The sequence below is a fragment of the Colius striatus genome, chromosome 10, assembly GCF_028858725.1.
Source record: "Colius striatus isolate bColStr4 chromosome 10, bColStr4.1.hap1, whole genome shotgun sequence".
Taxonomy (NCBI): domain Eukaryota; kingdom Metazoa; phylum Chordata; class Aves; order Coliiformes; family Coliidae; genus Colius; species Colius striatus.
The window spans coordinates 4521506-4544959 of record NC_084768.1 but is presented as its reverse complement, the minus strand read 5'-3'; the positions used below and the strand labels follow the sequence as shown (position 1 = coordinate 4544959).

General features: G+C 46.8%; 1 protein-coding gene across 1 annotated transcript; it reads right to left on the bottom strand.

Annotated features, from left to right (window-relative positions):
- Positions 1-5593: 5593 nt before the first annotated feature.
- CTH (cystathionine gamma-lyase) lies at positions 5594-22019 on the bottom strand. The gene is made up of 12 exons (XM_062003626.1): positions 21801-22019; positions 20131-20212; positions 19668-19763; positions 16736-16845; positions 15950-16081; positions 14133-14190; positions 13335-13412; positions 12078-12230; positions 11789-11910; positions 9981-10033; positions 8656-8794; positions 5594-6275 (listed from the first exon to the last, which is right to left on the bottom strand). Exons 1-12 carry the CDS (start codon positions 21960-21962, stop codon positions 6255-6257), a joined length of 1206 nt encoding a protein of 401 aa, XP_061859610.1. The 5' UTR covers positions 21963-22019; the 3' UTR covers positions 5594-6254.
- Positions 22020-23454: the final 1435 nt, after the last annotated feature.

Here is a 23454-nt window from a genome sequence, read left to right as displayed (position 1 = left end):
GGTCCATTGGGGTGAAATGCACGTGTACAGACCAGCAGGTGCAACGGTGGGTGCAGCACCCTGTGCAGACTAGGGAAAGGATCTGCCCCAGCTGCCGTTCCCAGCTTGCACTCAGGCCCCGTGATTTCTGACAGGTACAGCAGCACCTCATGTGCTTGGGAAAGGAAATGCAGCCCTTAGGATTTCCTCTAGCACCCAGTTTGTCCCTATCAGCTGCCGAGAAAGGCGAAGCCGAGGATAGCTTTGTGCTGGACTCCGAGTGCTTGGTGGTTTGCTAAGAAATAGCCATACTCACTGAGAAGTTGTGAGACCTGCATTGTCTTACACTGTTGGTAGGACTGAGCACAGGTCTCAACCCATCCTCTGGCCCCAGCCCCTCTGCCTTCCCCCAGGTCAGTAGCACAGCGGGGCTGGGGGATAAAAAGGTGCCGATGTGTCAGAGAGAGACGAGAGACGTGCAAACAGTTCACACGCTCAGACACAATAAATACATGATGAAAGACTTTGCCCACCATTGGGCCTTGGAACTGGCCTAAACTTCTGAAACAATATTCACAGCTGGGCTATAAATCACAGAGGGGAGCAGGGCAGAGTGGATATTCCCACTCCTTATACGGGACCCCGGAGGAGCCTTTCCAGCTCATCTGCCAAAGGATGAATCCAGGACAAAGCTGCTATGGGCAGCGTGATTGTCTCTGCTAAATATAGTGGACTCCAGAGTGAGGATTCTGTAAATCTAAATAAACTGATCATGGACAGTTACTTGAAGAAGTCAAGAAAAATGTACATCTGGGTAACCAGATGGGATTTGCTCTGGAGTGCAGAAAACAATCTGGACTTCATACTGTTGAACTTTAGGTAAATATTACTGCCACTAAGAACTGCAACACATTTTCCAAGAGTGAAATGCAATTTAGGCTTGAATTTACAGAGTACCCTCAGAAATGCAGGTATCCAGTTTCTCAGGGAAATAGCAATCGTCATTTTCTTGCTCTACTCTAACAATCACACATTTGGGATCCAGCAAGTACATCTCTGTCTTTTAGAAATACACTTAAATAAATATCTAATGTTAATAACTGCAGAGATGATAAATCAGGCACAAATCTTCCAGGAAGGAGGAAAAGTGATTTAGGAATTAGCTGTGTGCAGGTGGAGTCCTGCTGGAGCATTCTCTGAGACACGAGTCTTGCTGGTGCCTCAACAAACCTTCCCACCCGCAGCATCTCTGCTCCTCCAGCCTTGGCTTGGCAGGTGGATTTGTGTGTCCCTGGGAGGATGAGGACCCAGGAGGGGAGCACTAGTCAGAAGAGCAGGGAAAAAAAGAACTTTTGGGGTTTCATTCAAAAAGTTAACGCAGCATTCCCCAAGGACGGGCAAAAACGAGACACCTTAGTGCCACCTCCACAGCAGTGCAGCTTCGAGTCCTCCCACTTGCCACATCAGCCAAAAAGCTGTTCAACCTTCATTTATTAATTCCAAACAACCTTGATATTTACTCAGGACACAGGTGAGATTCTAGTCATGCCCTCCAGTTTGGTCACGAATTCTAGGCACTAATGCAGATGCAGTATCTTTAGGCTGTTTAGAAGCTGCTTGCTCAGCACTCCACACACAAGAAGTGTACCTCAAACTTCTACTGGCCAACTTAATTACAAGTGATAGGAAACGATTGCAGAACCCTCTGTGATTCCTAAAAGAACTCGATATCTGTAGATGAAATACTCTCAATTAATAAGCTTTGCTCATTGGGTGTTTTTCTTTCTGTAAACAGCAGAACTGCACTGCAAGACTGCACCAGCTTTAATTGCATGCAACCCCAACTGTGGAGTGAAGGACTGGGATTTGTTTCTCACGCCCAACTGGGAGAGGGCTCAGTGCTGCAGGCTGCCAGGAGCAAGGAGCCAGGAGTCCCCGTGCTTAAGTCTTGTTTTTCCAAAACATATACATTCTTATTCCTATTTCTGTGAGCTGTGTTGCAGATATGAGAATGCTGCTCAGCCTTAGAGCAAGGAAAACAAGTGGGGTGTGTGGATGTGGGAGCAGGGGAAGCCCATGGCTGCAGAGGGCTGGCGGGGAGCTGGAGAAGAGGCAGCCGTCTGCTCCCATTCCCATTCAGAATGGTGTTAGGCTCAAAACATCTCGTTTCATCAGATCTTTCCCTTTCTTTCCACTTGGGGATGCACCTCCAAGCCCAGCACCTCCCCGAGAGACCCCAGTGTCTGCAGAGACCGAGGTGCCCTCACCTGGGCACGAGCTGAGCCAAGGGAAACTGGGGACCCAGAGCTGGGTTTGGCCATGGTGAGGCTGGCAGGGCAAGAGCCACGGATCTATTTCCATTTTACACCACCTGGCTTTTTAGCAAGTCAGGAGGGAATCAACATTTTCCTAATGGAAGACAATAAAAGGGAGGAATAAAAATTGCATTTGTAAGTCAGCTACAGCACACAATAACAGATAAAGAAATTATGAAGCACTTATCAGGCTCAAACTCATTTTAGTGTTTCACAAAGACACGCCTGCAATGGTTAGGAAGCCCTACCAATACAAAAGTGCATCTGCTTTGCTGGAGTTAATGCCTTTGAGTGCATCAAATACATAAACAAGCAGGACTCTGAGCTGCCATTTCCCAGCTCATGCTCTGACACAGACCCACAGCAGCAGGATGAGACAAAGCATCTTCATATGTCTGTGCTCATGGCTGGAGGTGACAGCCAAGGGCCAGTCCACAGATCTGCAAAATGGGCAAGTGTCTCCACTGAAATGGAAAGTATGCAGGGTGTCACTTGACACTGCCTATGTACACAAGTTTATATAAAGATGATAAAGTGGATTTCAGTTACAGCAACTTTCCTGTAAGTAAAAGCTGGAAGTTTCTAAGAACTGTTGTGACTAATGCAGTACAGCTCTTGGCTGTGCTATGGCTGGAAAACAGAAAAGCCTTTCATCGAATGGTTGGAGCTGTGACTGCAGAAGATAAATGCCAAAAAAAAGCTCAATTTAGGGGAATCCAAGGCTGAGGGAGAGCACAGGAGGTGCTGACCCCTGGCAGGCAGCAAGCCAGCACAGAACCCACTCCATGCAGCACAAGGGCAGCAGCAGCCCCAAAACCTCCTGTGGAGGTGCCCCTCTGCCCCATAGCCCCACTCCTGCCCTGCAGCCCCACGCTGCCCTGCCAGTGGGCCAGGGGGTCTGTGCACTGCAGAGGAGGAGTAGGCGCTGGCAGAGCTCTCAGTGTCGAAGGCAGCTCTGCTCCCCTGTATGTCTGAGACATCCCCTCTCCTTGGTACATCCCATCCATGTAAGGACAAGGACCCTTTTGCCATCCCTCACCATGCAGACTTAGAGCACATCGCACTCACAGGGCCAGGACCAGACTGTAACTCCAGGCTGGATTTCCACATTGCCTCTGCCCTCCCCCTAAGGTCATTCAGCCCCCTTGCAGGCTGCAGTTCCTCACAGCAGACATGGTTTAATTTGGCTTATTTCTAGCCTTAGTACTACATCATTCTTTTCCAGGGAACAAATGTAATCTTTGCTCGATATGAGTGTGACCTGGGCCTCAACATGAAAAGGAAATTCCCCTTGAAGTGTAACACAATCTGAATCCACATCTGCAAAATCTAATCAAAGGATGACACTCACCCTTTCAACTTCAGAATGTGATCTGTGAAATACATGATGTATCTGGAGTTGGCCTGTGGGAAGGGGCAGATGGGATGACTTCAGGGAAGTCAAAGAAAGAACAGACATTTAGAGATCTCAAAGGATTACCTTCTGTTCAGATGTATAATCAGCTCACCGTGTTCTCCTTCCACTCGCTTCATCTCCTCCCCACGAGGAGACCAGTATCTGGCAGGTCCAGTGCAAGGCCAGCCCCTGGTCACGGGGAGGACAACCTTCAAGAAAACTTCGGGCTGATTTCACTTCTGTTAAGAGAATCACTGAACAATTCTTTGAGAATTTAGGTGCTGGCTGTTTTGTCTGTCCTTCCTCAAATAACTGGTATAAAGGAAACTCATGGCTGCAGAAGGTGGCAATGAAAGAACAGGAAGCACACAAGCTGTTCATTCCACAGGAGATCCTCTTGATTGAAATTAGATCCTCGTGCCCCTTTGCAAACAGCCAAACCCACTCCCACGCCAGGACCTGGAGCTCACTGCACAATGCAGTGACATCTACCAGCAAAGCACATGTATCTGAGAAACTTCCTGTGGACAGACCTTCTACTGCCAACCTGGTGTAACCAGAAACTCACATTGTGGAGGAGCAAGAAAAACTAAACCAATCCCCAAGCCCCACCCAGCAACCTCCCTGAGCCTGCCCAAGCCTGGCCCTGAAGCCAGTGGCCCCATCAGGGCCAACATGCCGAGTGCTGGGATGGCAGCTCCTCCAGAGGGGTGCAGCCAGCAGCTTTGTGTGCTGCACTCGGGGAAACCTCCACAGAAGGAAGGGCATCCTGACTGTAACTCTGCTTCACACAGCAACCCTGAAAACTTGACTGGCTTCTGCCCCAGGACTCCCTTGTGTTCATTTCTTGCTCCTCCCCAGCCTCAAGGTGCAGTTCAGCCTCCCAGGACTCAGCTCTCCCTTCCCCACCAGCCCTGACCCGAGCCCCTGCAGTGTGGCAGCGCCTGTGTTCGATGGCTCGGTGAAATCTTATTTGGGCATTGGTGATCTAATTTGGAAACACTGCTCAAGGATATTCAGATGAATAAACAATAATGTAAAAATTACTTCTGGTTCCTGATCTCCTGGGAAGGGGCAAAATGCAAGCTGCTCCCCTTTTTACTGCAAGCAGGGAGGAGGTGGCTCCAGCAGTCCTGCGAGGAGTTCACATCCCCCCTCAATCCCTCACAGGCACATCTTCAGTTTGTCCTTTCTAAATCTGCCCATCACTCATTGTTCATCACTCACTGTTCCTCACTCATTGCCTCCTTGGTGGAGACACTACATGAGCTATCCAGACTGGGAACACAGGAGTTAAATCAGTCAAAAAGTGTTGTAACCACAAACATGACAATTTAAAAGGAAGATTAAGGTGGAGGAGATGATGGTTTTCGCTAGTGTGGGGGGTTACTGGTTAACACAATACAACTGCAATGGCTTTGAGGTTCTCCATCACCACTTGTCAGTTCCTGGGTTTCACACCACTCAGCAGCTGACATCCCGTAGTCATTAACACCTTACTCATGGTGCTTTTGTAATACACCTCTGTACAAATAAGCAAACCTGTATGCTGCCTTTGCATGCTTCCAGCTCTGTTTTCCCAGGATTTAATCATTACAAATAATCACAACCATTCCAGCTTGTGTGTCAACAGACACAATTGTTCACTGCTCAGCAGGCACAAGGCCTAGACAGGTTGATAGGATTGTCTTTGTGCTCTGCATCTCACACTGACATGCTGTATTGACCCGCTACAAAAAGCACACTCTTAATTTTAATTACACGTAGAAATCCCTCCCTAATGTCATTTCCAGGACATCGTTTCCTCATCGGGGAAACTCAAACAAACCCAGGGTCATTTCACCACCTGATTTTGAATGCAAGTAGTCTGTGCAAATGTCAAAACCACTGTACACCAGGGAAATGCAAAGCAAATTTTAATTAAAAGGATTCCAATTCCAAATATAAATCAAATCATTACAGCTAACGTTACCTTTTTTTTTTAAGGGAAAGCATCTTCTTTAGAAGGTTATGATTGCTTACCAGGTATTGGATTTTGCTTCATTTTCAATACTCCATACAATACTAACAGCAGGAAAAGCCTTTACCCATATTCCCAACCTAATTAAAGAAAAATCTAAAGGTAAATCAACAGATGGACTGTTGGGTCAGATGAGAAAGAGTAACTGTGCATCCTGAGGAGCAGGGACACCAAACTCCTGTGGCCCTGCAGCAGCAGCAGCATGACAAACGAGACACTGCTCTCCAAGAGAGAAGCAGGAAAACCTTCCTGAGTGTGCACCACAGCTGCTCCCAAACAGCCTGTGACTGCATCAATGCCAAAGGCAGGGGATTGCAATACAACAGACACAGAGGCAGAGCAGAGCACGGGCTGTGTGCACTGGGCACAGGCCAGGCACAGCCACGCAGCAGCAGGGAACACCCAAGGGCATAAGGTGGGCACTCCTCAGGAATCCAGCGTTGGGGTGAACGGATTTAAATTCTCAAAGGAAAATGATTAACAGTTTTGCTTTCGCTTTTTTTTCTTCAGCCATCTCATCCAGTTCCAAGTTCCAGTTTAAACATCAGGCCTTATGGTCTGCAAACTGCAATGAGAAGGACAAAAGGGAGACGGTTACGCTGTGCACCTCTATCACCTGTGCTTTTGGGTTTTCTTTCCATAAGACAGACACATTTTAGCAACACATGGTCTCCATGCTCTGTGCTGCCATACAGAAACACATGCAGTTGCTGTGGCCAATTTTCCCCACCACCAAAGAAAGAAAAAGGGGGAGAAAAATCAAGGGACAACGTTTCCTGTCTGTACAGTACATCAACTATTATACATCTGCTACAATGGCTGCAGGACTCAGATTCATACTTTACCCACCGATACCACCATGTGCTCTCACACAGAGGAAGCTGCATGTACAACACCTTTATCTTTTTAACTCTTCTTTGTGATGCAGGTGCCTGAAAGGATGCAGAGGTGGCAGAAGAGAAGGAGGCAGTGTTGAACCTAGTTCTGCCTCAGCCGTTGACTTGGAGCTGACTCAAGATCCACCAAAGACCATGAACTATGCCCTTGGCACCGTGAGGACTCCTGAGGAGCCACCAAATCTGCAGAATTCCCACTCATAGACAACAAACCAACAAGAGTTATGGTGCTCCTACGGTAAGGAAGAATAAGGTGGGAGAAGGGAAGCAGGAAGCTCATGCTTTTTCAGTGTGGTTATTGATTAAAGCTCACTCCAATGCTTGCTGAAGCACCGCTTAGGCATGTGCCTTGCCACAGCCCTTGCTTTGTCTCCTCTTTGACCCCCTCGCCCACCCCATGCCGTGGGCAGGGAACATGCTGCCCTAATGGAACATGTTCACTGCCTGGTAGCAGCATGCCTAATACCTACACTTGCCTGTGTGGGAGCAATGTGTGACTGAGTGGATACAGACTAGGAGTACATCTAGACTTTGTAAAGTTAAGTTTTGGACTGTCCAGGAGTGAAGGTCTGTATCAGGCAAATGAGGCTCTTGGAAACGGAACCTGAAGTTGGAAAGACAGAGTAACAGATTTTATGTGTGGGACTGCGTGACAGTAGCTGGCAGTTCCTGAGACCAAAAACTAAGCTTGCAACAAGAACCAAAGATTTAGTGCACATCCTTCAGCAATGGTTATCTTGAGATCACAGCTGCTGTTGGAAAGGACTGATGGTGCTTTGCTCTCATAGCAATACCTCTGGGCTCTGTTTGTGGCCCACCAAGACGGGAGGAAATTCCCCTTCCTCTCCCCAGTACGTAATTATGCTTATGAAAGATTTTAGTCTTCCACTGACTCTCTGAGTAGGCTTAAGGCATCTGGTTCACACATTGCTCACACATTTAGATCTAAAGCTACCATGAGATTTCACATCAAGGGCAATTCTCCTGCACACCTGAAGGTCGGGGACCTCCTTCTGGAAAAAAGAAAGGACCTTCCATAGGACATGATCCTTCCTAGGATCATCTGGGAAACTCATCTAACAAGTTATCTGCAATTGCAGACACCAAAGACAGTGGCAATGCCCTTGATAAGTCACAGTGTGATGAATGCAGGGTACAGTACCATATGGCATATTCTGCAATCAAATACTGGTACATCAAACTGCAAGTCTGCAGCTGCCAAAGGAGATCAATCAGACTCATGTACCAGTGCTGAGTCTAGTGCCCATATTTTATATTTTTCAGCTATGATTAATCCTTTCCAGGAAAAAAAAAAAGTCATTAAAACAAAGGTTGCAACCACCCCTATTATTCCTCAGTCACAGAGTTAGCCAAGCCCAAGCACTGCACAAATCTGTGTGGCACCAAATGACACCCTTAGCCAGATCCTCCCCTCCACATCTGCACACCTGTATACTCCTACACACAGCTACACCTCACGTATTTTAGGGGACCTGCCTTGAGAAGAAAAGTCTCTGTACAGCATCACATCATCTACCACGTGTAAGGAATCATTTTAACCTGTTGTCTGAAATACAGACCTTTGGGTAGAGCAGTACAAGCAATGCTTATGAGTAGCGTCACTTATCTATTCAACTTATTGTGTGGAAGAAGCTCTTCTCTTGAAGGTCATTATTATGTTTCAACCCTCTCTTAAACCATGACATGAAAAATCTGAAGCAGACACTAAGCTCTCCGATGCCTGTCTAAGAGTCTCCTCTCAGCCCAGCTTTAGTTGCTGTCCCACTCACTCAGACTCCAGGGACAACCCATTGCTGTGCCTGAATCGATGCCAACCCAACCTGGCAGTGACAGGACTGCAAACCCTGCTGCACAGGGACACCCAACGCTGACAGCTCTCAGGGCACGTGCACCCTCTGCAAGGCATGCTCAGCAGCAGCTGGCAAGCTGTGAGGCAGGAATCGCCAGCAGACAGTTCAGTGAGACAGGCAGAAGACTGGAGGGGAAATTCTCTTTGGAGTGATGGCACTAAGGACCCAACCTACTCACCGCAGCATTCAGAGCTTGATCGAGGTCTTCCAGTAAATCCTCCTCATCTTCTAAACCAACTGACATGCGAATTAATGTGTCAGTGATCCCGAGAGCTTCTCTGTCTTCCTTAGGCACTGAGGCATGAGTCATGATGGCCCTGGAGGAAAAAAAATAGCCTGTTTCCTAAGAAGTTCTACTTTTATCAGTAAAGACCAAACAAGTTGGTTTCCTGCCAGCATCCCTTGAAATTCTGTGGAGATCTTATACCTTTTGTGTACCACCTGCTGGTTAACCCACAGATGGAAGGAGATCACATCATCAGTCACTGCAAATCATGCAAGCTGCAGACAAGTCAGTGACCTGTAACTCCCAGCACTTCAGCACAGCATTTCTAAGCTACACATGACAAATGAGAAGCGGGTGGTTCAGAAGCTGGAACTGAGAGAGGAGAAGGTTCTCTTCCTCTTCTTCTTCCTCTTCCTTTCACACATTTTCTTATTTTTTTCCTATGAGAAGTGTATCTGAAAGCTCTGCTTTAAGCATGTGGACAAACAGCCACTGTGCACACTCTCCAGTAGAAAATCTCCTGATCTTCGAATATTTTAACTTCTGGTTTCTCAGATCACTTGTCAGACTGTACCCACTCACACTGAAGAGCTTATTCTCCCCAGCTACAGAGGATGTAGGTAAGAAGCTCTTTCCCCCATATGCTCAGTCACTGACACCCCCCAGTTTGCAGTTACCTTTCAACTGCTTGAGCGTATGAAGATTTGCTGCTGTTGAGCAACTGACAGGATTTAGCATATGAGTTTAGCCATAACTTTTTATGTATCTTTTTGAAATTGGATTTAAGTAAAATAATATAATTGCATAAAAATCCTACATTTAGCCTTCTAACCTACACAGCAGCAGCTAAGGATCACTAACCCCCCCACCCTACGAATCTACCCGGAGGCAGATGCAGCTCGGTGCAGCATACCCAGCCTGCCCTCTTGTGTAAGCAGGCAGAACAGCAGACCTCTTGCCTCAACCGGAGTGACCAATCTGCTCCATACCACTTCCTCGAACATAGCCTGACGTGGGGATTTGCTATCAGAGTGACACATTGCAGTGACACATTGCCTCGCAGTTAAATCAGGGAGGGGTGGAATTTCTGCTGTTCAGAAGTCACACCCACACCTGGAGCGGCCGCTGGGGTTGGTGCTATACAACACACTACCCTTGAATCTCAGCTCTGTGCAAAACCATTTGGCTTTGTGCAGTAGACAATTTTAGAACTCCCATAACAGGTTTTTTGTTACTCTGCAGCTTTTTTAAGACTTCCAAGATGAAGAATGACTTACGGATGCTCTGCTAGGCTTTCATACCCTCCCAGACTCTCTGCCAGGTAAAAAACCTACCGGGAAAATGAAACAGAGGTTACCACAAGAAGTGTAAAGCTGTGAATGCTTTCAAAGAGACAGTTTATAAATGTTTAGGAGGTTTTTGCTAGTTTTTTTCTTTAATAATATCTTTTATGTTATAAAAGGTATTAGCTGTAATTAGGGGAAAAATATAAGTGCATTTATCAGGTAAGAGCTATTAAGATTTACAGCGGACCTGTTCTAAACAGATGCAAAACTGAAATGACAATCTGCCTCTGTTGATCAAATGTGCCTCAGGAGCAGCTGCTGCAGAGCAGTGCCTGGGCAGCCACGGCAGAGGAGCAGAGGGCAAATGCCCAACCCAAGGGAGGAGGTTCTGCTCACACACCACTGGCGCTTCCCTTTCGGGGGAAGGATGGAGCAGGTCGGCTGAACAAAGTCAGACTCAGAGCTCAACAGTTTCAGTTAGGGTTTAAGTGATCCTATCCTTTCATAGTGCTCTTTCAGCATCACTCATCACTGTTCACATTTAACACCTGTGCTTTTGAGGCTGGCAAATGGCAGACTTGATGGGGAAAAAAAACCCCAAACATGTAAGATTCTTCCCATAAGGCTGAACAGATTTTGTCACTCATTCCCTGCATCTGAGGGCTGTTTTAGCATTCTGAAAACCAGACTATATTTCTCAGTGCCTAACAGGACCAGTTCTTGTGAAATGCTTACTGCTAGCTAAAGGCTTTTTAGCACTGGTCTCTATATTATGGACATGCATTCCAGGCTGGAAAAAAGTCTCTCCAGAGAGACATGGACTGTCGAGAATGCACTTCCTGCCCTCAACACTTCCCTGCAGCCTCAGTTGCTCAAATTCACTTTTTTCCCCCCCTTAAAAAAAACCCAATCAATTCAACGTACCAACCAAATGATCCTCAGGCCAGGTTAAAGAACTGGCTTTACTTTTGTACCAACCTAGTGGTGGTTATCCAAATCAAAGGCCTGAAGTGGCCATACTCATAAGGAACTGTTTCTCCTGGAACGTATTCCCTGATACTTTTTGTCAGAGTTCCTGTGCCAGGATGAAATACTCTCTCATGCAAAAGGGTATTTTGTCAGGAAATCATATTTTTAGTGAACTCATTTTCAGTTGATGATATTAGCTGGCAAGTAAGAAAGACAGAGAGGAGAAGAAGTTCTAATTTACCTTTGTCAGTTATTACTGGTTTGTTTTTTCCAGGAACAAAACACCAAAACACAGGAGCAGGATGCAAATGAACCAGATATTAAAGCTAGCAGAGACTTTAGAGAGTACAGATGGAACTGATGCATTGCAAAGCCTATGGTTTAGGTAAAACAGATAACTCCTCTCCAAACCAAGGGACTTCCTCTCTGTTTCATGCAATCCCTCAATGAACTGTTTTTTTCTCCTGATGAGTGCTTTGAAATATTACAACAGTATTACAGCAGCCACAGCTCCTCTGCTTTCAGACCCTACAGGTATTTTTGCAAAGGGCTGGTATTGCAGGCCATTTATTAGAAGCAATGCCTGTGCTAACCTGGATATACTACACCCTACTGAGTAAACAAATACTTCAAATGAGCTCAGGCATCCTTTTCTTCCCTCTCATCAACCTCCCATTCACAAATAATCTACTATTTACAGAGGGTTACACCCAAAAGACTTTAGGAACTTTGCAAGTACAGAGAAAGCCTCTCGCAAGACAAGGACTCCCTTGCATCACCAGCCTCAGGACAGGCCTGAGGCCCCCTGAGGCAGCGTTTGTGTCACTTACCTTCAAGTTCTTGAGAAAGGCGGTAGCATGTTTGATATTTCCTTTAATGTAAAAGGTCACCATCCCAGGGCAGCCGGTGCACTGGCGCTTGACCAGCTCGTGCTGAGGGTGCGAAGGCAAGCCTGGAACGTGAGCAAGTTGCTTTACATTACTGACCATCCCTTCAAAGGGGAAGGCAGCTCATCAGCTTCAGCCAGGCAAGCACAGCCCTCTGCAGAGGGGACACCTAACCCCACGGAGGGTCCCAGAGCTCAAACCCACTGCCTGCTCTGCAATCCTGCCAGCCTACCTGGGAAAATGACCTTCTCCACCCGGGAATGGGACTCCAGAAACCGAGCAACTGCTAATGCATTGCGGAAATGTTGCTTCATCCGGATCTGCAGCGTCTTCAAACCACGATTGCACATGTAACAGTCAAAGGGAGACGGAACAGCTCCGAGAGCTACAGAGATTGAAACCACAGTCCACAGAAAATAAATGGTTGGTGTTTTCCCTTCTAAGACTAAATATAGTCCTAGTTTTCAGGATTTCTCACGCTAGAGCAGGACAAGTGGGAAGGCATCTGATGCAACCTGTCCTCCTCATTTCACACACACAGGAAGCCAACTGATGAGCTGAATTAACAAGCTGAAGGCTCAAGGATTATATTTGTTAGACACAATACACCTCTACTCTTTCTATTGTAGACAGAGGGCAGACAGAACACTGGAATGTATTCATTATGAGCAAGGGGCGGCAAAACTTAAAATCAACCTACATAAGAAAATCCTACATTAGGCATATCCTCTGATGTGTGAGTGAATTTTAAAAGCCCCAGATGTACTTGATGAAATTAAAGGCAGAATTTGAATGTCTGCACGCCTCTTCATGGACAATACCAAGTGAGTGTAGGAAATGATGGTGCTCTCTCTGACATGGTCTTAACTGTAACCTTGAGAGAGCCTCTGTAAGCACTCTGCAAGCCCATGGAACTGGAGGTGCTGCACACAGGAACACACACCACAGCTGTTCTGCAGCTGAAGCTTTCAGGATGTGCCCCATCTTCCTCCCACTGTGTGTGGCAGGCACAGCTCTCTGTGCCACACCAGCACACAAGAGTTCTCTCTGCAAGCAGCAGGGCACACACTGCGCAGGGGAAGGCAGGGAGAGGGTGGAACTGCAGTCCTGCAGTGAAGGATGCTGTCTGCATGCGAGCCCCAGCCACCAGACAACCCACCCACCAGGCCTGCTGAACTAATTGTTCTCACTTTTCTAGAAGTAGCTAGGTAGTGGAAACGAGTGTCAACAACTTTATTTGAGGGAGAAGCCACCCAGGAACATTGAAAGCTATCATGTTCGCATAAGGCCACCATACTTACTGGTGAAGGGCAGGGAAGAGAATTTAGGTTCCTTTCAGCTGCCTTCTCTCCAGCCACTCACATCTCTGACATTTAAATGCCTGAACTATATCTCCAGATAGATTTTCACTCATGTTCATGCCACATGCTTCCCCTTAGGAGCTGGTATTTTTTTTCATTTCAAGGTGTTTCCTGCATTGACTACTTACAGTTTTGTAAGAATTTGAGCCTTTCATAGAGGTGGTCACAGTTCACTGAAACAAGTCCCATTACGACATCACTATGGCCTACAAATGAAACAAGAACAGAATCAGCTGCTTCCTCTGCTCCAGGCCTCTGCCACTAACCCCCTGTTTTCTCACTCTTGGTGCTAACAGTCCCATTTTTGCAAGACTCTGGGCTCCTTCTCCTTGCTACAGCTTTCCTTCCTGCCCAGCACTTGGATCCCAAGGCAGGTTTCAGCTTTTTTTAAAGCTCTGGGCAGCAGTGTACTCTGCCACATGCCACCCACCTGCCCCAGATGCTTCCCAAGCCCACTCCCACAGAACCAGGAGTGTCCTGCAGAGCAGCACCAGGCTGCTGTCAGCCAGGGCCAATGACAGCCAGAAAACATCTACACCTGTCCACAACATCAGGACATGCCCAGCTGGAGCGAGAGCAGCTCCGAGTGCGAGCTGTGTGGGAAACAACATGGTGAACGTGCCTTCAGAGAGGCTCCAGGACATGCCTAGTAAACCTCCTTGAACCTTAATGTCATTTCTGGCATCTACCTTCTACTGCAAATGCAGCTATAAACACCTCCAGGTCTATTACCTCTAGTCAGGTCAATATTCCTTCTCCCAGGGATAGTTTAGGAGCTACAAAGACTAATGGTCTCATTCAATGGTGCATCTCCTCCAGCAGTCCATCTAAGAATTGCTGGCAGACACATTGGCTTTTGTGAGCTGCCTGCAGCCAGAGTGGCTTTTAAGTAGCCAGCCTGAGCTGTGGTGAACCTTCATGCTTACCATTCATGTATTTAGTTGCAGAATACATGCAAATATCAGCCCCCAGAGACAAAGGCCGCTGAAATGAAATGAAAATAAAAGGTCAGATTCAGGCTTGTGTGCACTCTGGTTCAGGTGGAGCTACCCAGAAAGGTTGTGATTCAACACAGAAAATAACAACAAATGGAGAAAACAAAAAAAATCAAATCCACCAGAAAAACTTGACACAAAACCCCTTAAACACAGAAACTTGAGAATGAAGACAGATAGAACACGTGACAAAAGCAAGAGCACAGGAAAGCACTTTGAATTGAAGTTAACCACAAATTCCCACCAGCTTTAGTGACTGATACATCTAACATACAGCCTGTTCACATTTACGAAAAGCCCGTTCCATTGCTGAGCTGAGGCAGGGATAAGTGTCGGCATCTACCCTAAAACATATTTCCTTAGAAATGAGGACCTCAACAGGCTCTGGAAAGCAAACAAATGGCATTGTTTTCTAGGTATCAGTATTGGTGAGACTGCACCAAAGGAACAACTGAAAACCTGAAGAAAGCACAAGAAGTTCTGTTTGCCAGGCCTCTCTTCCCTAACCTCCCAGCTCACTCTCAGGAGCCTTTCTAAAGTGGGGCAAACAGATGTTCGTGGGCAAGAAGTAATGAGCAAAACATCTTTTTTCAATCAGTCACTAAGTAAAGGACTTTGCACATAATACAAACATATTATAAAGACTGAAGAGCATTAATATGTTAAAAGGTAACAAAGCAAGCAGAGTTCAAATCAAAGGCTGCTGCTGTCAGATCAAACACAGACATTTGCTCAAGGAAGGTGGGTAATGGGTATTCCCAGACACAATAGCAGCATAAACACTAGTGCTTTTCCCCACTCCATGCTGCTATACACATAAATCACTCTGAAGTTACCATCTCCTTAGCACAGTGTACCAGTAGCAGTCTGGAGGGGTTTAAACACATTACCTATTATGCTTACTAGAATTAATCATTATAACTGACTTCCTCTTAGCATCAGGCCAATAAAAGATGCATATATCCAAATGTTCTCTTCTTTCAGACACATCTTTCTGAAGCATTGCATTTAGTGGGGGGATATCACCAAGCCTTTGGTATGTACAAGACAAACTCAAGTGCTGCTTTAGCTAAACAGTGACACCTTCTGTAAAGCTCTCTTAATTTATAAATAGCACCCTTAACAAAAACAAAGTCACTTTGCCTTTGCACTCATTAAAAAAAGTTTTACTTTACACCTAAACCACAGGGGATTAGCTTGTTCTCCTGGAAACACACACAAATCATTCTAGCCCAGGTTAAGGTAACTTCAATGTCTCAAAGAAAGGTTTAACAAAGTTTGCTTGTTTTCACTTTTTCTTCCAATCCTTTTCTAGAACATCAAGTAGTTCAGAACAGATCATGACAGCATATACAAAAGAATTGGTATGAAAAGGCTAAAGTTAGAAAGCAGGACACTTTTTAACAGAGCTGTTATGATTTCCACCAGTGAGAACTTAAAACCATGTTTTCTGACTGACACAGAAACCATTCTCCCGGTGGCTTACCTGACTGCCTCGGTTCAGTGCATTTACTTGACTGCCGAGCTATACTGGCTTTGCTGGTATCATACTGGTATATGGCTAGCTATAAAATACCTCTCATACCATCTTTGCTAATGTAAAGACCAGCAGCACACGGATTTAGAAACAGCACAAGTGATTTTACAATGCATAGATCAAAACTGCAGTGCCTCCTTGGTGCTTCTGTCTTAAAAATGTGTCTTTGAACACATCGAAATAATGGGGTAGATGTAAACAAAGTGCTTACCTGGAAGTAGGCAGACATAAAAGTGTTGTCTACCACTAGCAGAACATCTTTATGCTTATGTACTATATCAGCACAAGCCTGAATGTCAATGACCTTCAGTGTGGGGTTTGTGGGTGTTTCAATCCAAATGAGCTGCAGGAATTCAACAACAGAAAACATGAGTTTATAGAGATTTTACAGTGCTGGTGATGACACCTGTGTAAGTCCTAAGCTCTTTTAAACACTAGCTCATTGAGCACCAACTTCTCAGGCAGGTTTGCAGAGTGAAAATAAGAAAGTGTCCCTACTGAAGAAAGGCAATGTTTCTTGGGAGAAGCAATATTCTCTACAAAACCAATTGATTCATGGGAAAAACAGCTATGCTTTTGAAAACCTAAGTGCATCACATCTGAACAAAGCCTGACATAGCCAGAAGAAACTCCTTACACCCAAGAGTTTGTAAACATTTTCCAGCTGAATGATCTTCCCCCAGCAGAGGATGATCCGTTCCAGTGGCCATGAAGCATTTCCTCTGACCTTTCTGTTTCCTCTGCTCTTTCTAACCTTTTCCATCCTTTTCTCCCTCTCTAGCAGTTTTGCTCTAGAACATTTCCAATGAGACACCACCAAAACCAAGTGGTCCACAGTGGGGACAAGCTGCAGCCAGCTGTGCCCTGACCCATGCTCCCCCAGAGGCCTCCCCTGCAGCCCCCTCTGATCGACACATATACCTAATATAACAAGAGCAGGAATAAGATTATTTAACACCATTAAGCAAGTAAGTTCAGCAATTTCCCCCTCCCCTACCTTAGTCTCTGGTGTAATTGCAGCTTCTAGGCATTCCAGTTTTGTGCAATCCACAAAAACTACATTCAAACCCATTTGCACAGCTACTTTGCTGAAGTACCTGTTAGTGCCTGATAAAACAGACAACCAAACAAAATATCAGAGACACAAAATGAAACAACTTCCATTACTTTCCTTCAACGTCTAGAGTTTAAAGATTACTGTAATTTTAAATATAATGGAAAAGCAACAATGGGAACATGGAATCAGAGTGACTTACAAAGTATTTTCAATTAATAGTTGTTTGAGGTTCCTTTAACAAGAAAATGAAATAAACCTCTTTTAGTTTGCCTGCCTCTATCTTTTCCTCCAGCTCTTTGCCACGCACAAGCCAGCAGTTCCAGTTTTTACAACCTCTTTTCTCCACTTTTCCCTACCCCACTTTCAATAACTTTTTCCCATCACTTCTTTTCAAACTCTTTTTTAAAATTCTGTTAAGAATCTGAGAGAAGAATCAAGGGAAGTCTCCCACCACTGTGTTTCTTATCCCATCACATAAGCATGTAGCAAGGAACGTTAAAAAAAAAAAGTGGTTATTGCCTTCCTTTCTGTCTTTGAAGCCTTTCATTGGAAAGATTAAAAGAAGAAACCAGACACAACCATGTTGATCACTAGATGTGCAAATGTACTGACTGCAACACCGCCTGGATTAAAAATTAATTAGTTAGGCCTTGCTGCCAAGGTTGTTCCACACTTAAGCACTTGGGCAAGAGGGCAGGCTGCCACCCAGGCATGAAGTGCCAGGACACACTGCTATGGTTCTGTGAGCTGGACCCTACAGCTTAATCATTTGATTTTTTTTTTTTAAGGAAACACTTTTATTTCTGCAACAGGCTGTATATTAAACTCTCTCATGCTGTAAGAAGTTTATTCACACGTGGGGAATTTCCACATAGGCTGTCAACTCCACAAATACAGACCACAGGCAAGTTGCTTTGTAGCAGTCTCTATTTAATCCCAGCACGCCACACAAAACCTGAGATGGAAAGGAGAGGCTGCAATGAAACTAGCCCTTTTGTTACAGCAATGGCTCAGAATTCAAAGGCATCAACTGCCTCTGCATGTCAACTACAGCTCCTCCTCATGCCTCCCAAAACGCAGCATCCTTTAAACACACCTCCTGGGCAATACGCTTTCCAGCGCTGCTTTTTGCTTTCTTTTGCTGTTTTTCTGACAAATTTGAATTTGCAGATTCATCCAAGTTTGCTTTCCCAGCCAATCAGGCTTCTTACAGAAAACACACTAAAAGCTTATCAAAGCTAGTGGCACCCTCGAGCAAGCAGGGACATGTGCCAGCACTCACCACTGGCTCAAAGGCTGCTATTACAGGGCTGAAGTACGACAGGCTGCACAGGACAAGCATGGTGGAGGAGTAAATCCTACATGGCAAAAAGGAGTGAGCACAGGTAACAGCAAGGACATGGCTGACAAAGGACCAGGCTGCAGCGTGCAAGAAGACAGGCAGGAAAGATGATCAGGATCAGTCAGAAGAGCAGAGCCTTGGAGAAAAGCAAGCAGGGACTTAAGGGGCAAGGAGCCCCCAATATCCAAGGGAAGAATGAGGCGGCTGAACACATTACTGGCTATGATGGCCAGTGACGGATCCGCAGATGTACCTTGTCATGTTGTGCAAACTCTACTGATTAAGGCTGTCAGGGGAGAAGCTGGTCTCTTTACAACAAAGGTGTGGAAAAAAATGCAGGGAAGAAACAACGAGATTCATCTCTGCAGAAATCACCACAGGCTAAAGCTTTAAGATGCAGGTGAACTAGTTTTGCTTCAAAAATACATCCATGGGACTTTCTCACGTAGGAAACTAAATGGCTTTGATTTGCAAGTTCTGTGGTGGGAGGGCCATTAAAGGAGCAGATTGTCCGTAGTGATTCCTGCCGTCTTCACTCAGCTTGGCTCCAGATGTGTTCTGAAGAGGAGCTATCTGACATGACAGAGCTCATACATTAAAAGCAAATGTGTGTATTTACATTTGATATGCACAAACATAAAGAACTGACTGGCAAACAGTAATCACTCCTAGCAATGGGAAAGGTCATGACTCCTTCTAGAAGGTTTTCCATCTATTGCTTGGACAAATGCTACCTGTTTTTCTAATACAAGTTAGAAACACTCCTGCCAGATCTTCCTTTGAGATAAAGCAGATTTGATCCCTTTGTGCCAAGGCCTTGAAGCAGACAGAGGGAGACAACGAGCTTTGCTGATCAGTGAAACACGGGAGTCAAACACTGAGGACACTGATTCTCACAGGGCATGCTGGCACTTTCCTACTAGAGACTTTTGAGTGGCATCAACCTTTTGAAGGTCTTTGGCAGAGGTGGATGCGCTCTGCTTGTTACTGGCAAGTTTCTTGTAAGAATGGATCAAAAAAAAACTATGCAAGATCAAAACCTAACAGTGGGCTGCAGCATCACTCAAGCATTCAGAACACACGGGCATAACAGATGCAAGCTGTGCTTTTAGGGAAGATGACAGAATAGTTGTCTGAAACAGCCCAGACAAAATGCTGGTAGGTAAAGGGTCAAACCCCAGAAAGGAATAGCAGAAACACCAGAATCTGGAAAACTCTGCTACGTTGGACTACAGAGGGTCTTGTTCTGCAAACTGTGCAAGATGTTGCCATTTTCTCCTTGCTCAAGCATGTATTGCTACGTAGCTATATATTTTAAACCTCCACATTGGGACACAGAATCTTTCAGTGTTTTAATTTGTAACAAACATTGAGACATGACAGGAGTGTTCTGTGTTCTCATGAAGTGAAAAGGCTTTAAAGGAAAGCAAGGTCTTACGTGAGAAATTCAGAAGGTTCGTGAGAATCACAAATAGGGACATTTACTCATTTGCACAATGAAGATCAAACACGCAGTTGTGCTTTACATACCTCCATAGACATCATCCATGCAGATAATCGTATCCCCTGCCTTTAAAAGGTGAGTAATATTCAAAGTAGCAGCTAAGCCAGAAGCATAGGCTAAACCTAAAACAGAAAAAAGTGGCAGACAGATTTCATTTTAACATGATACAACCTTGTCAAACTTGCCTCTGCTTTCCTCACTTTGCATTTAAAAGGAATCTGTTCTGTCACTCTCACTCTATCTTGCTCCTTAAGTGGATGCAGTAAAAGCAGCAGCCTGATTTCAGGCAGAGTGGAAGTCAGGATGGTGACACAGCCTGGTGTTTCACACCATGAAGCAGCTCATGCACACAAGCATGGCTGTGGAAGCTTTGCTGTGATACATCTGCTGCTGACAACCCCTGTCCTTGCTCCCCACATTATGCCTACTGCAGACAGTCAGGAGACATGAGTGCTGACATCTTGCTTGAGGAAGCTATAAATTGCTTACAGTACTTGGCTCCGTCCAGTGCTGCTACAGCCTTCTCCAGGCAATTCCGCGTAGGGTTTCCACTCCGGCTGTAATCATAACCCTATTGTGAAAGCAAGAAGCAAACACAACTTAGGAGACAGCACTGAACTTTTTGTACAAGAATAGTCCTAGTTTCCTTAAAAAGCTCTCACTCTTGACAGAGGTTACATATCCATCTCCTCCAAGAACAGCAGGCAAGTTCTCTGGCTAGGTCAAGCTGCTCTACACAACATCCAATTGGGCATCTTCAACCTGAACATGGTCTCTAGGGATGCCCTGGGAGAAGTCCCATACTGCCAATGCTCTCCTGGATATCCAGCTCTGCTTGCTGTTGGAGAAGAGACTTTGAGCTGACATGGTCCTCTCATTCTTAGGTTAACAGAAATAATGTGTCCCATCTCCACAATGCTTTGCTTGAAAGATACTACGGTGCACCAGCCAGTGCCATCCCACACCCATCAGAAGTTCTGGAAAGCTCAAATGTTTCCCTGGCATGCGATCAGACCTCAGTGCAACATTCAGTGAACACTGAGAAAATGTCATGAGAAAAAGATAATCACGTGTGCATGGATGCACTTGCTACAGAGACCCTGCCTAAGCATCCTGGTATTTACATACTTTCAGGATTTTTGTTTAACGGTAACTTTGTCATTTTCAGGAATCTGGCAGATGGCTCTTAAAGAGCTTCCTGCAAGACCAAGGCCACTCCAGCACCAGCATGTGAACAAAGCAGCACATGACATCTTCTGTGGTCTTCTTCAAGGCTACCTCATTACCAGCATTCCTAATTTTGGTCTGTGTAAGTGATTTTATGTGGAATCAAAGATCACAAGGCAAATTCCTACTGCCCAACCAGCAGAGCGTGATGTTCACACCTCAGGTTTGGAACAAATACTCATTTATGAGCTGCGAATTTGTGCCATTTCCCTTATGCATATGTGGCTACCATCAGAAACTTCATGATAGTTCAGTGCCAACACTTCCCTACAAGATACTTATGAAACACTCGCTCATTCTGGAAGGACAAGTGAATAATCCTCTTAGACCATCGGTGTAAGTGAGAAAATGCATTCTGCCTGTCGCAGCTGCAAAGTAAAGCATTGTTATCACACATACTTCAGGAAAGTCCCCAGCTGCACACCGACCACGGGCTGACCTTACCACGGTAGCATCATCCTGTACCTAACGCCCGTGCCCGCAGCGGAACGCGGGCTGCCGAGCCCGAGGGACGCTGGGTGCTCCCCCTCCATGCGGCTTCCACATTGAAATCACCCCAAATGTGCCTCCCAGCCTCCCGCGGGAGAAAATACCTCCTCCAGCGGGGAGGGGAAAAAGAAAAAGGATGTTTGGAGCTAGCACAAAGGAAAATGCTCCTACACGTTGCAAACTACGAGCATCCCCCCTTCCCCTTCCTAGGGTCTGCCGCCTCCCCCGACACCCCGGCCGGAGCAGCCCATGCCGGGACGGGCCACGCCGGACGGAGCCGTGCCGGGACGGGCCGCGGGCTCCCGCGGCGTCCCCGGCCGCGTCCCCAGACCCCAGCCGAGCGCGATGTCTTTGATGTCAGACCACCACGTCACTCCGGATCCTTCCCAGGCGGGCCAGGCCGGATCCCTCCCGGCTCGGGGTCCGCCGGCTGCCGCACTCACCGCGTGCTGCCCGGGGGCCTGCTGCTTGAAGGTGGTGGAGAGGGAGACGGGCGGCACCAGGGCGGCCGATCGCCACTGCTCGGGTTCTTGCCCGGCGTGGATGGCCTGCGTGGCGAAGTGCGCGAAGGGCGGCAGGAAGCCGCGAGACGCGTCGTGCTCCATGGCCGGACCGCTCCGCTCTGCGCCGCGCCGACTGCCGCCGGTACTGCCGCTGCCCCGAGGGGCCCGGCGCGGGCGGGGCCTCGCCGCAGCCCCCCATTGGCTGCAGCGGGCGGGGCGGGACGGGGCCGGGCGGCGCCCGCGCCGCAGGGCGAGGAGCGGCCCCTCGCTGCCGTACCGCCCGCGCGGCTGCCAGGGGGCGCGGCGCCGGCTGAGCGGGCGCGGGCACGGGCAGACAGCTGGCCAGCAGGGCACGGGCACAGGCATGGGCACGAGAGCGGGCCAGCAGGGCACGAGCACGGACACGGGCAAGCAGCGGGCCAGCAGGGCACAGGCACCGTGGGCAGCCCTTCCTGACAGAAGGGGCTGCCTGGCAGCACCGCAACGTGCGCCCTTGGCGGCAGGCCAAATGGCAGGATGCCATTTGCGACGCACGTGGCGGGAGGTGACAGGGCCTGTGACCCCACGAGCCATCCCTAGGGCATCGTTTCCTGCTGTCACTGCGCCAGAGGCCACCAGCCCCATGTACCACGGCGAGGCCTAAACCGAGGCAGCCACAATCAGATTTTCCTAACGCTTACACCTCTTTCTCTTACATTTCAGGGTGTTTGAAATAATTTTCATACCATTTTCAGGTAAATTTAAAGAAGAAATCGTTCTCAGGTCCATTATTCAGCCTCAGCACACAGCAGAACCTGAAACTTATGATGGAGGGATTTCATTCTGCTGTGAAAAATCTGTTTCCTGTGGAAAACGGCTACATAACTCCCAGAGGCAAAGCTTTGCTTTGCGCCCGCAGCACTGCCAGGACACCAAGCTACAAAGTTTCAGGTGTCCATACAAAGTTTCCTTCTGTACCTCCAGTTTCATGTTGCAGCTATCTGTGTAGCCCACAGTACTGTGGCTGTTTCTGGAGGAGGTTGTCCTGTTTGTAACCACAGACATGGCTCCTCACCTGACCCCCCCACCACTGCCTGCTGAAGCGCTTCCCTGAGTAAGAGAGGAACCCTGCAGATGTTCATCCCATGGATTAGCCTGAGCAACCTGAGTCAATGCTTGTGGGCTTTGTTCTTTTTAATAAGGAGATTTTGGAAGTGCTTTGGGACAGCACCAGCCGAAATGAAAAGAGAATTTGAGCACTTCCACTTGAGCAGAAGCCATTGAGGGTAAAATGTTTTAACATTTCTTACTACCTGCTTATTCCTATGAAGCTTAACTTCCTTAAATGCTCTTTGTCACTTTGAAAAGTGTATTGCTCTCTAACATCTGTCATTCCAAATGCCTGGGAGAAGCAGAAGGTAATTTCTCTGGAGCTGGCAAATTCCATTCACTGTCCTTCAGAACCATACTCATTTGTGTTTTGCTTTGTGGAAGTACTGAAACAGGTGACCAGAGAGCCTTGTCTCTCTACTCAGGTGCTTTCAGTGTTTTGTTCTTCAGAGGTTTAAATGTTGCTGTTGGACTTACAGCTGGAATTAATGCAGATGCACACTTA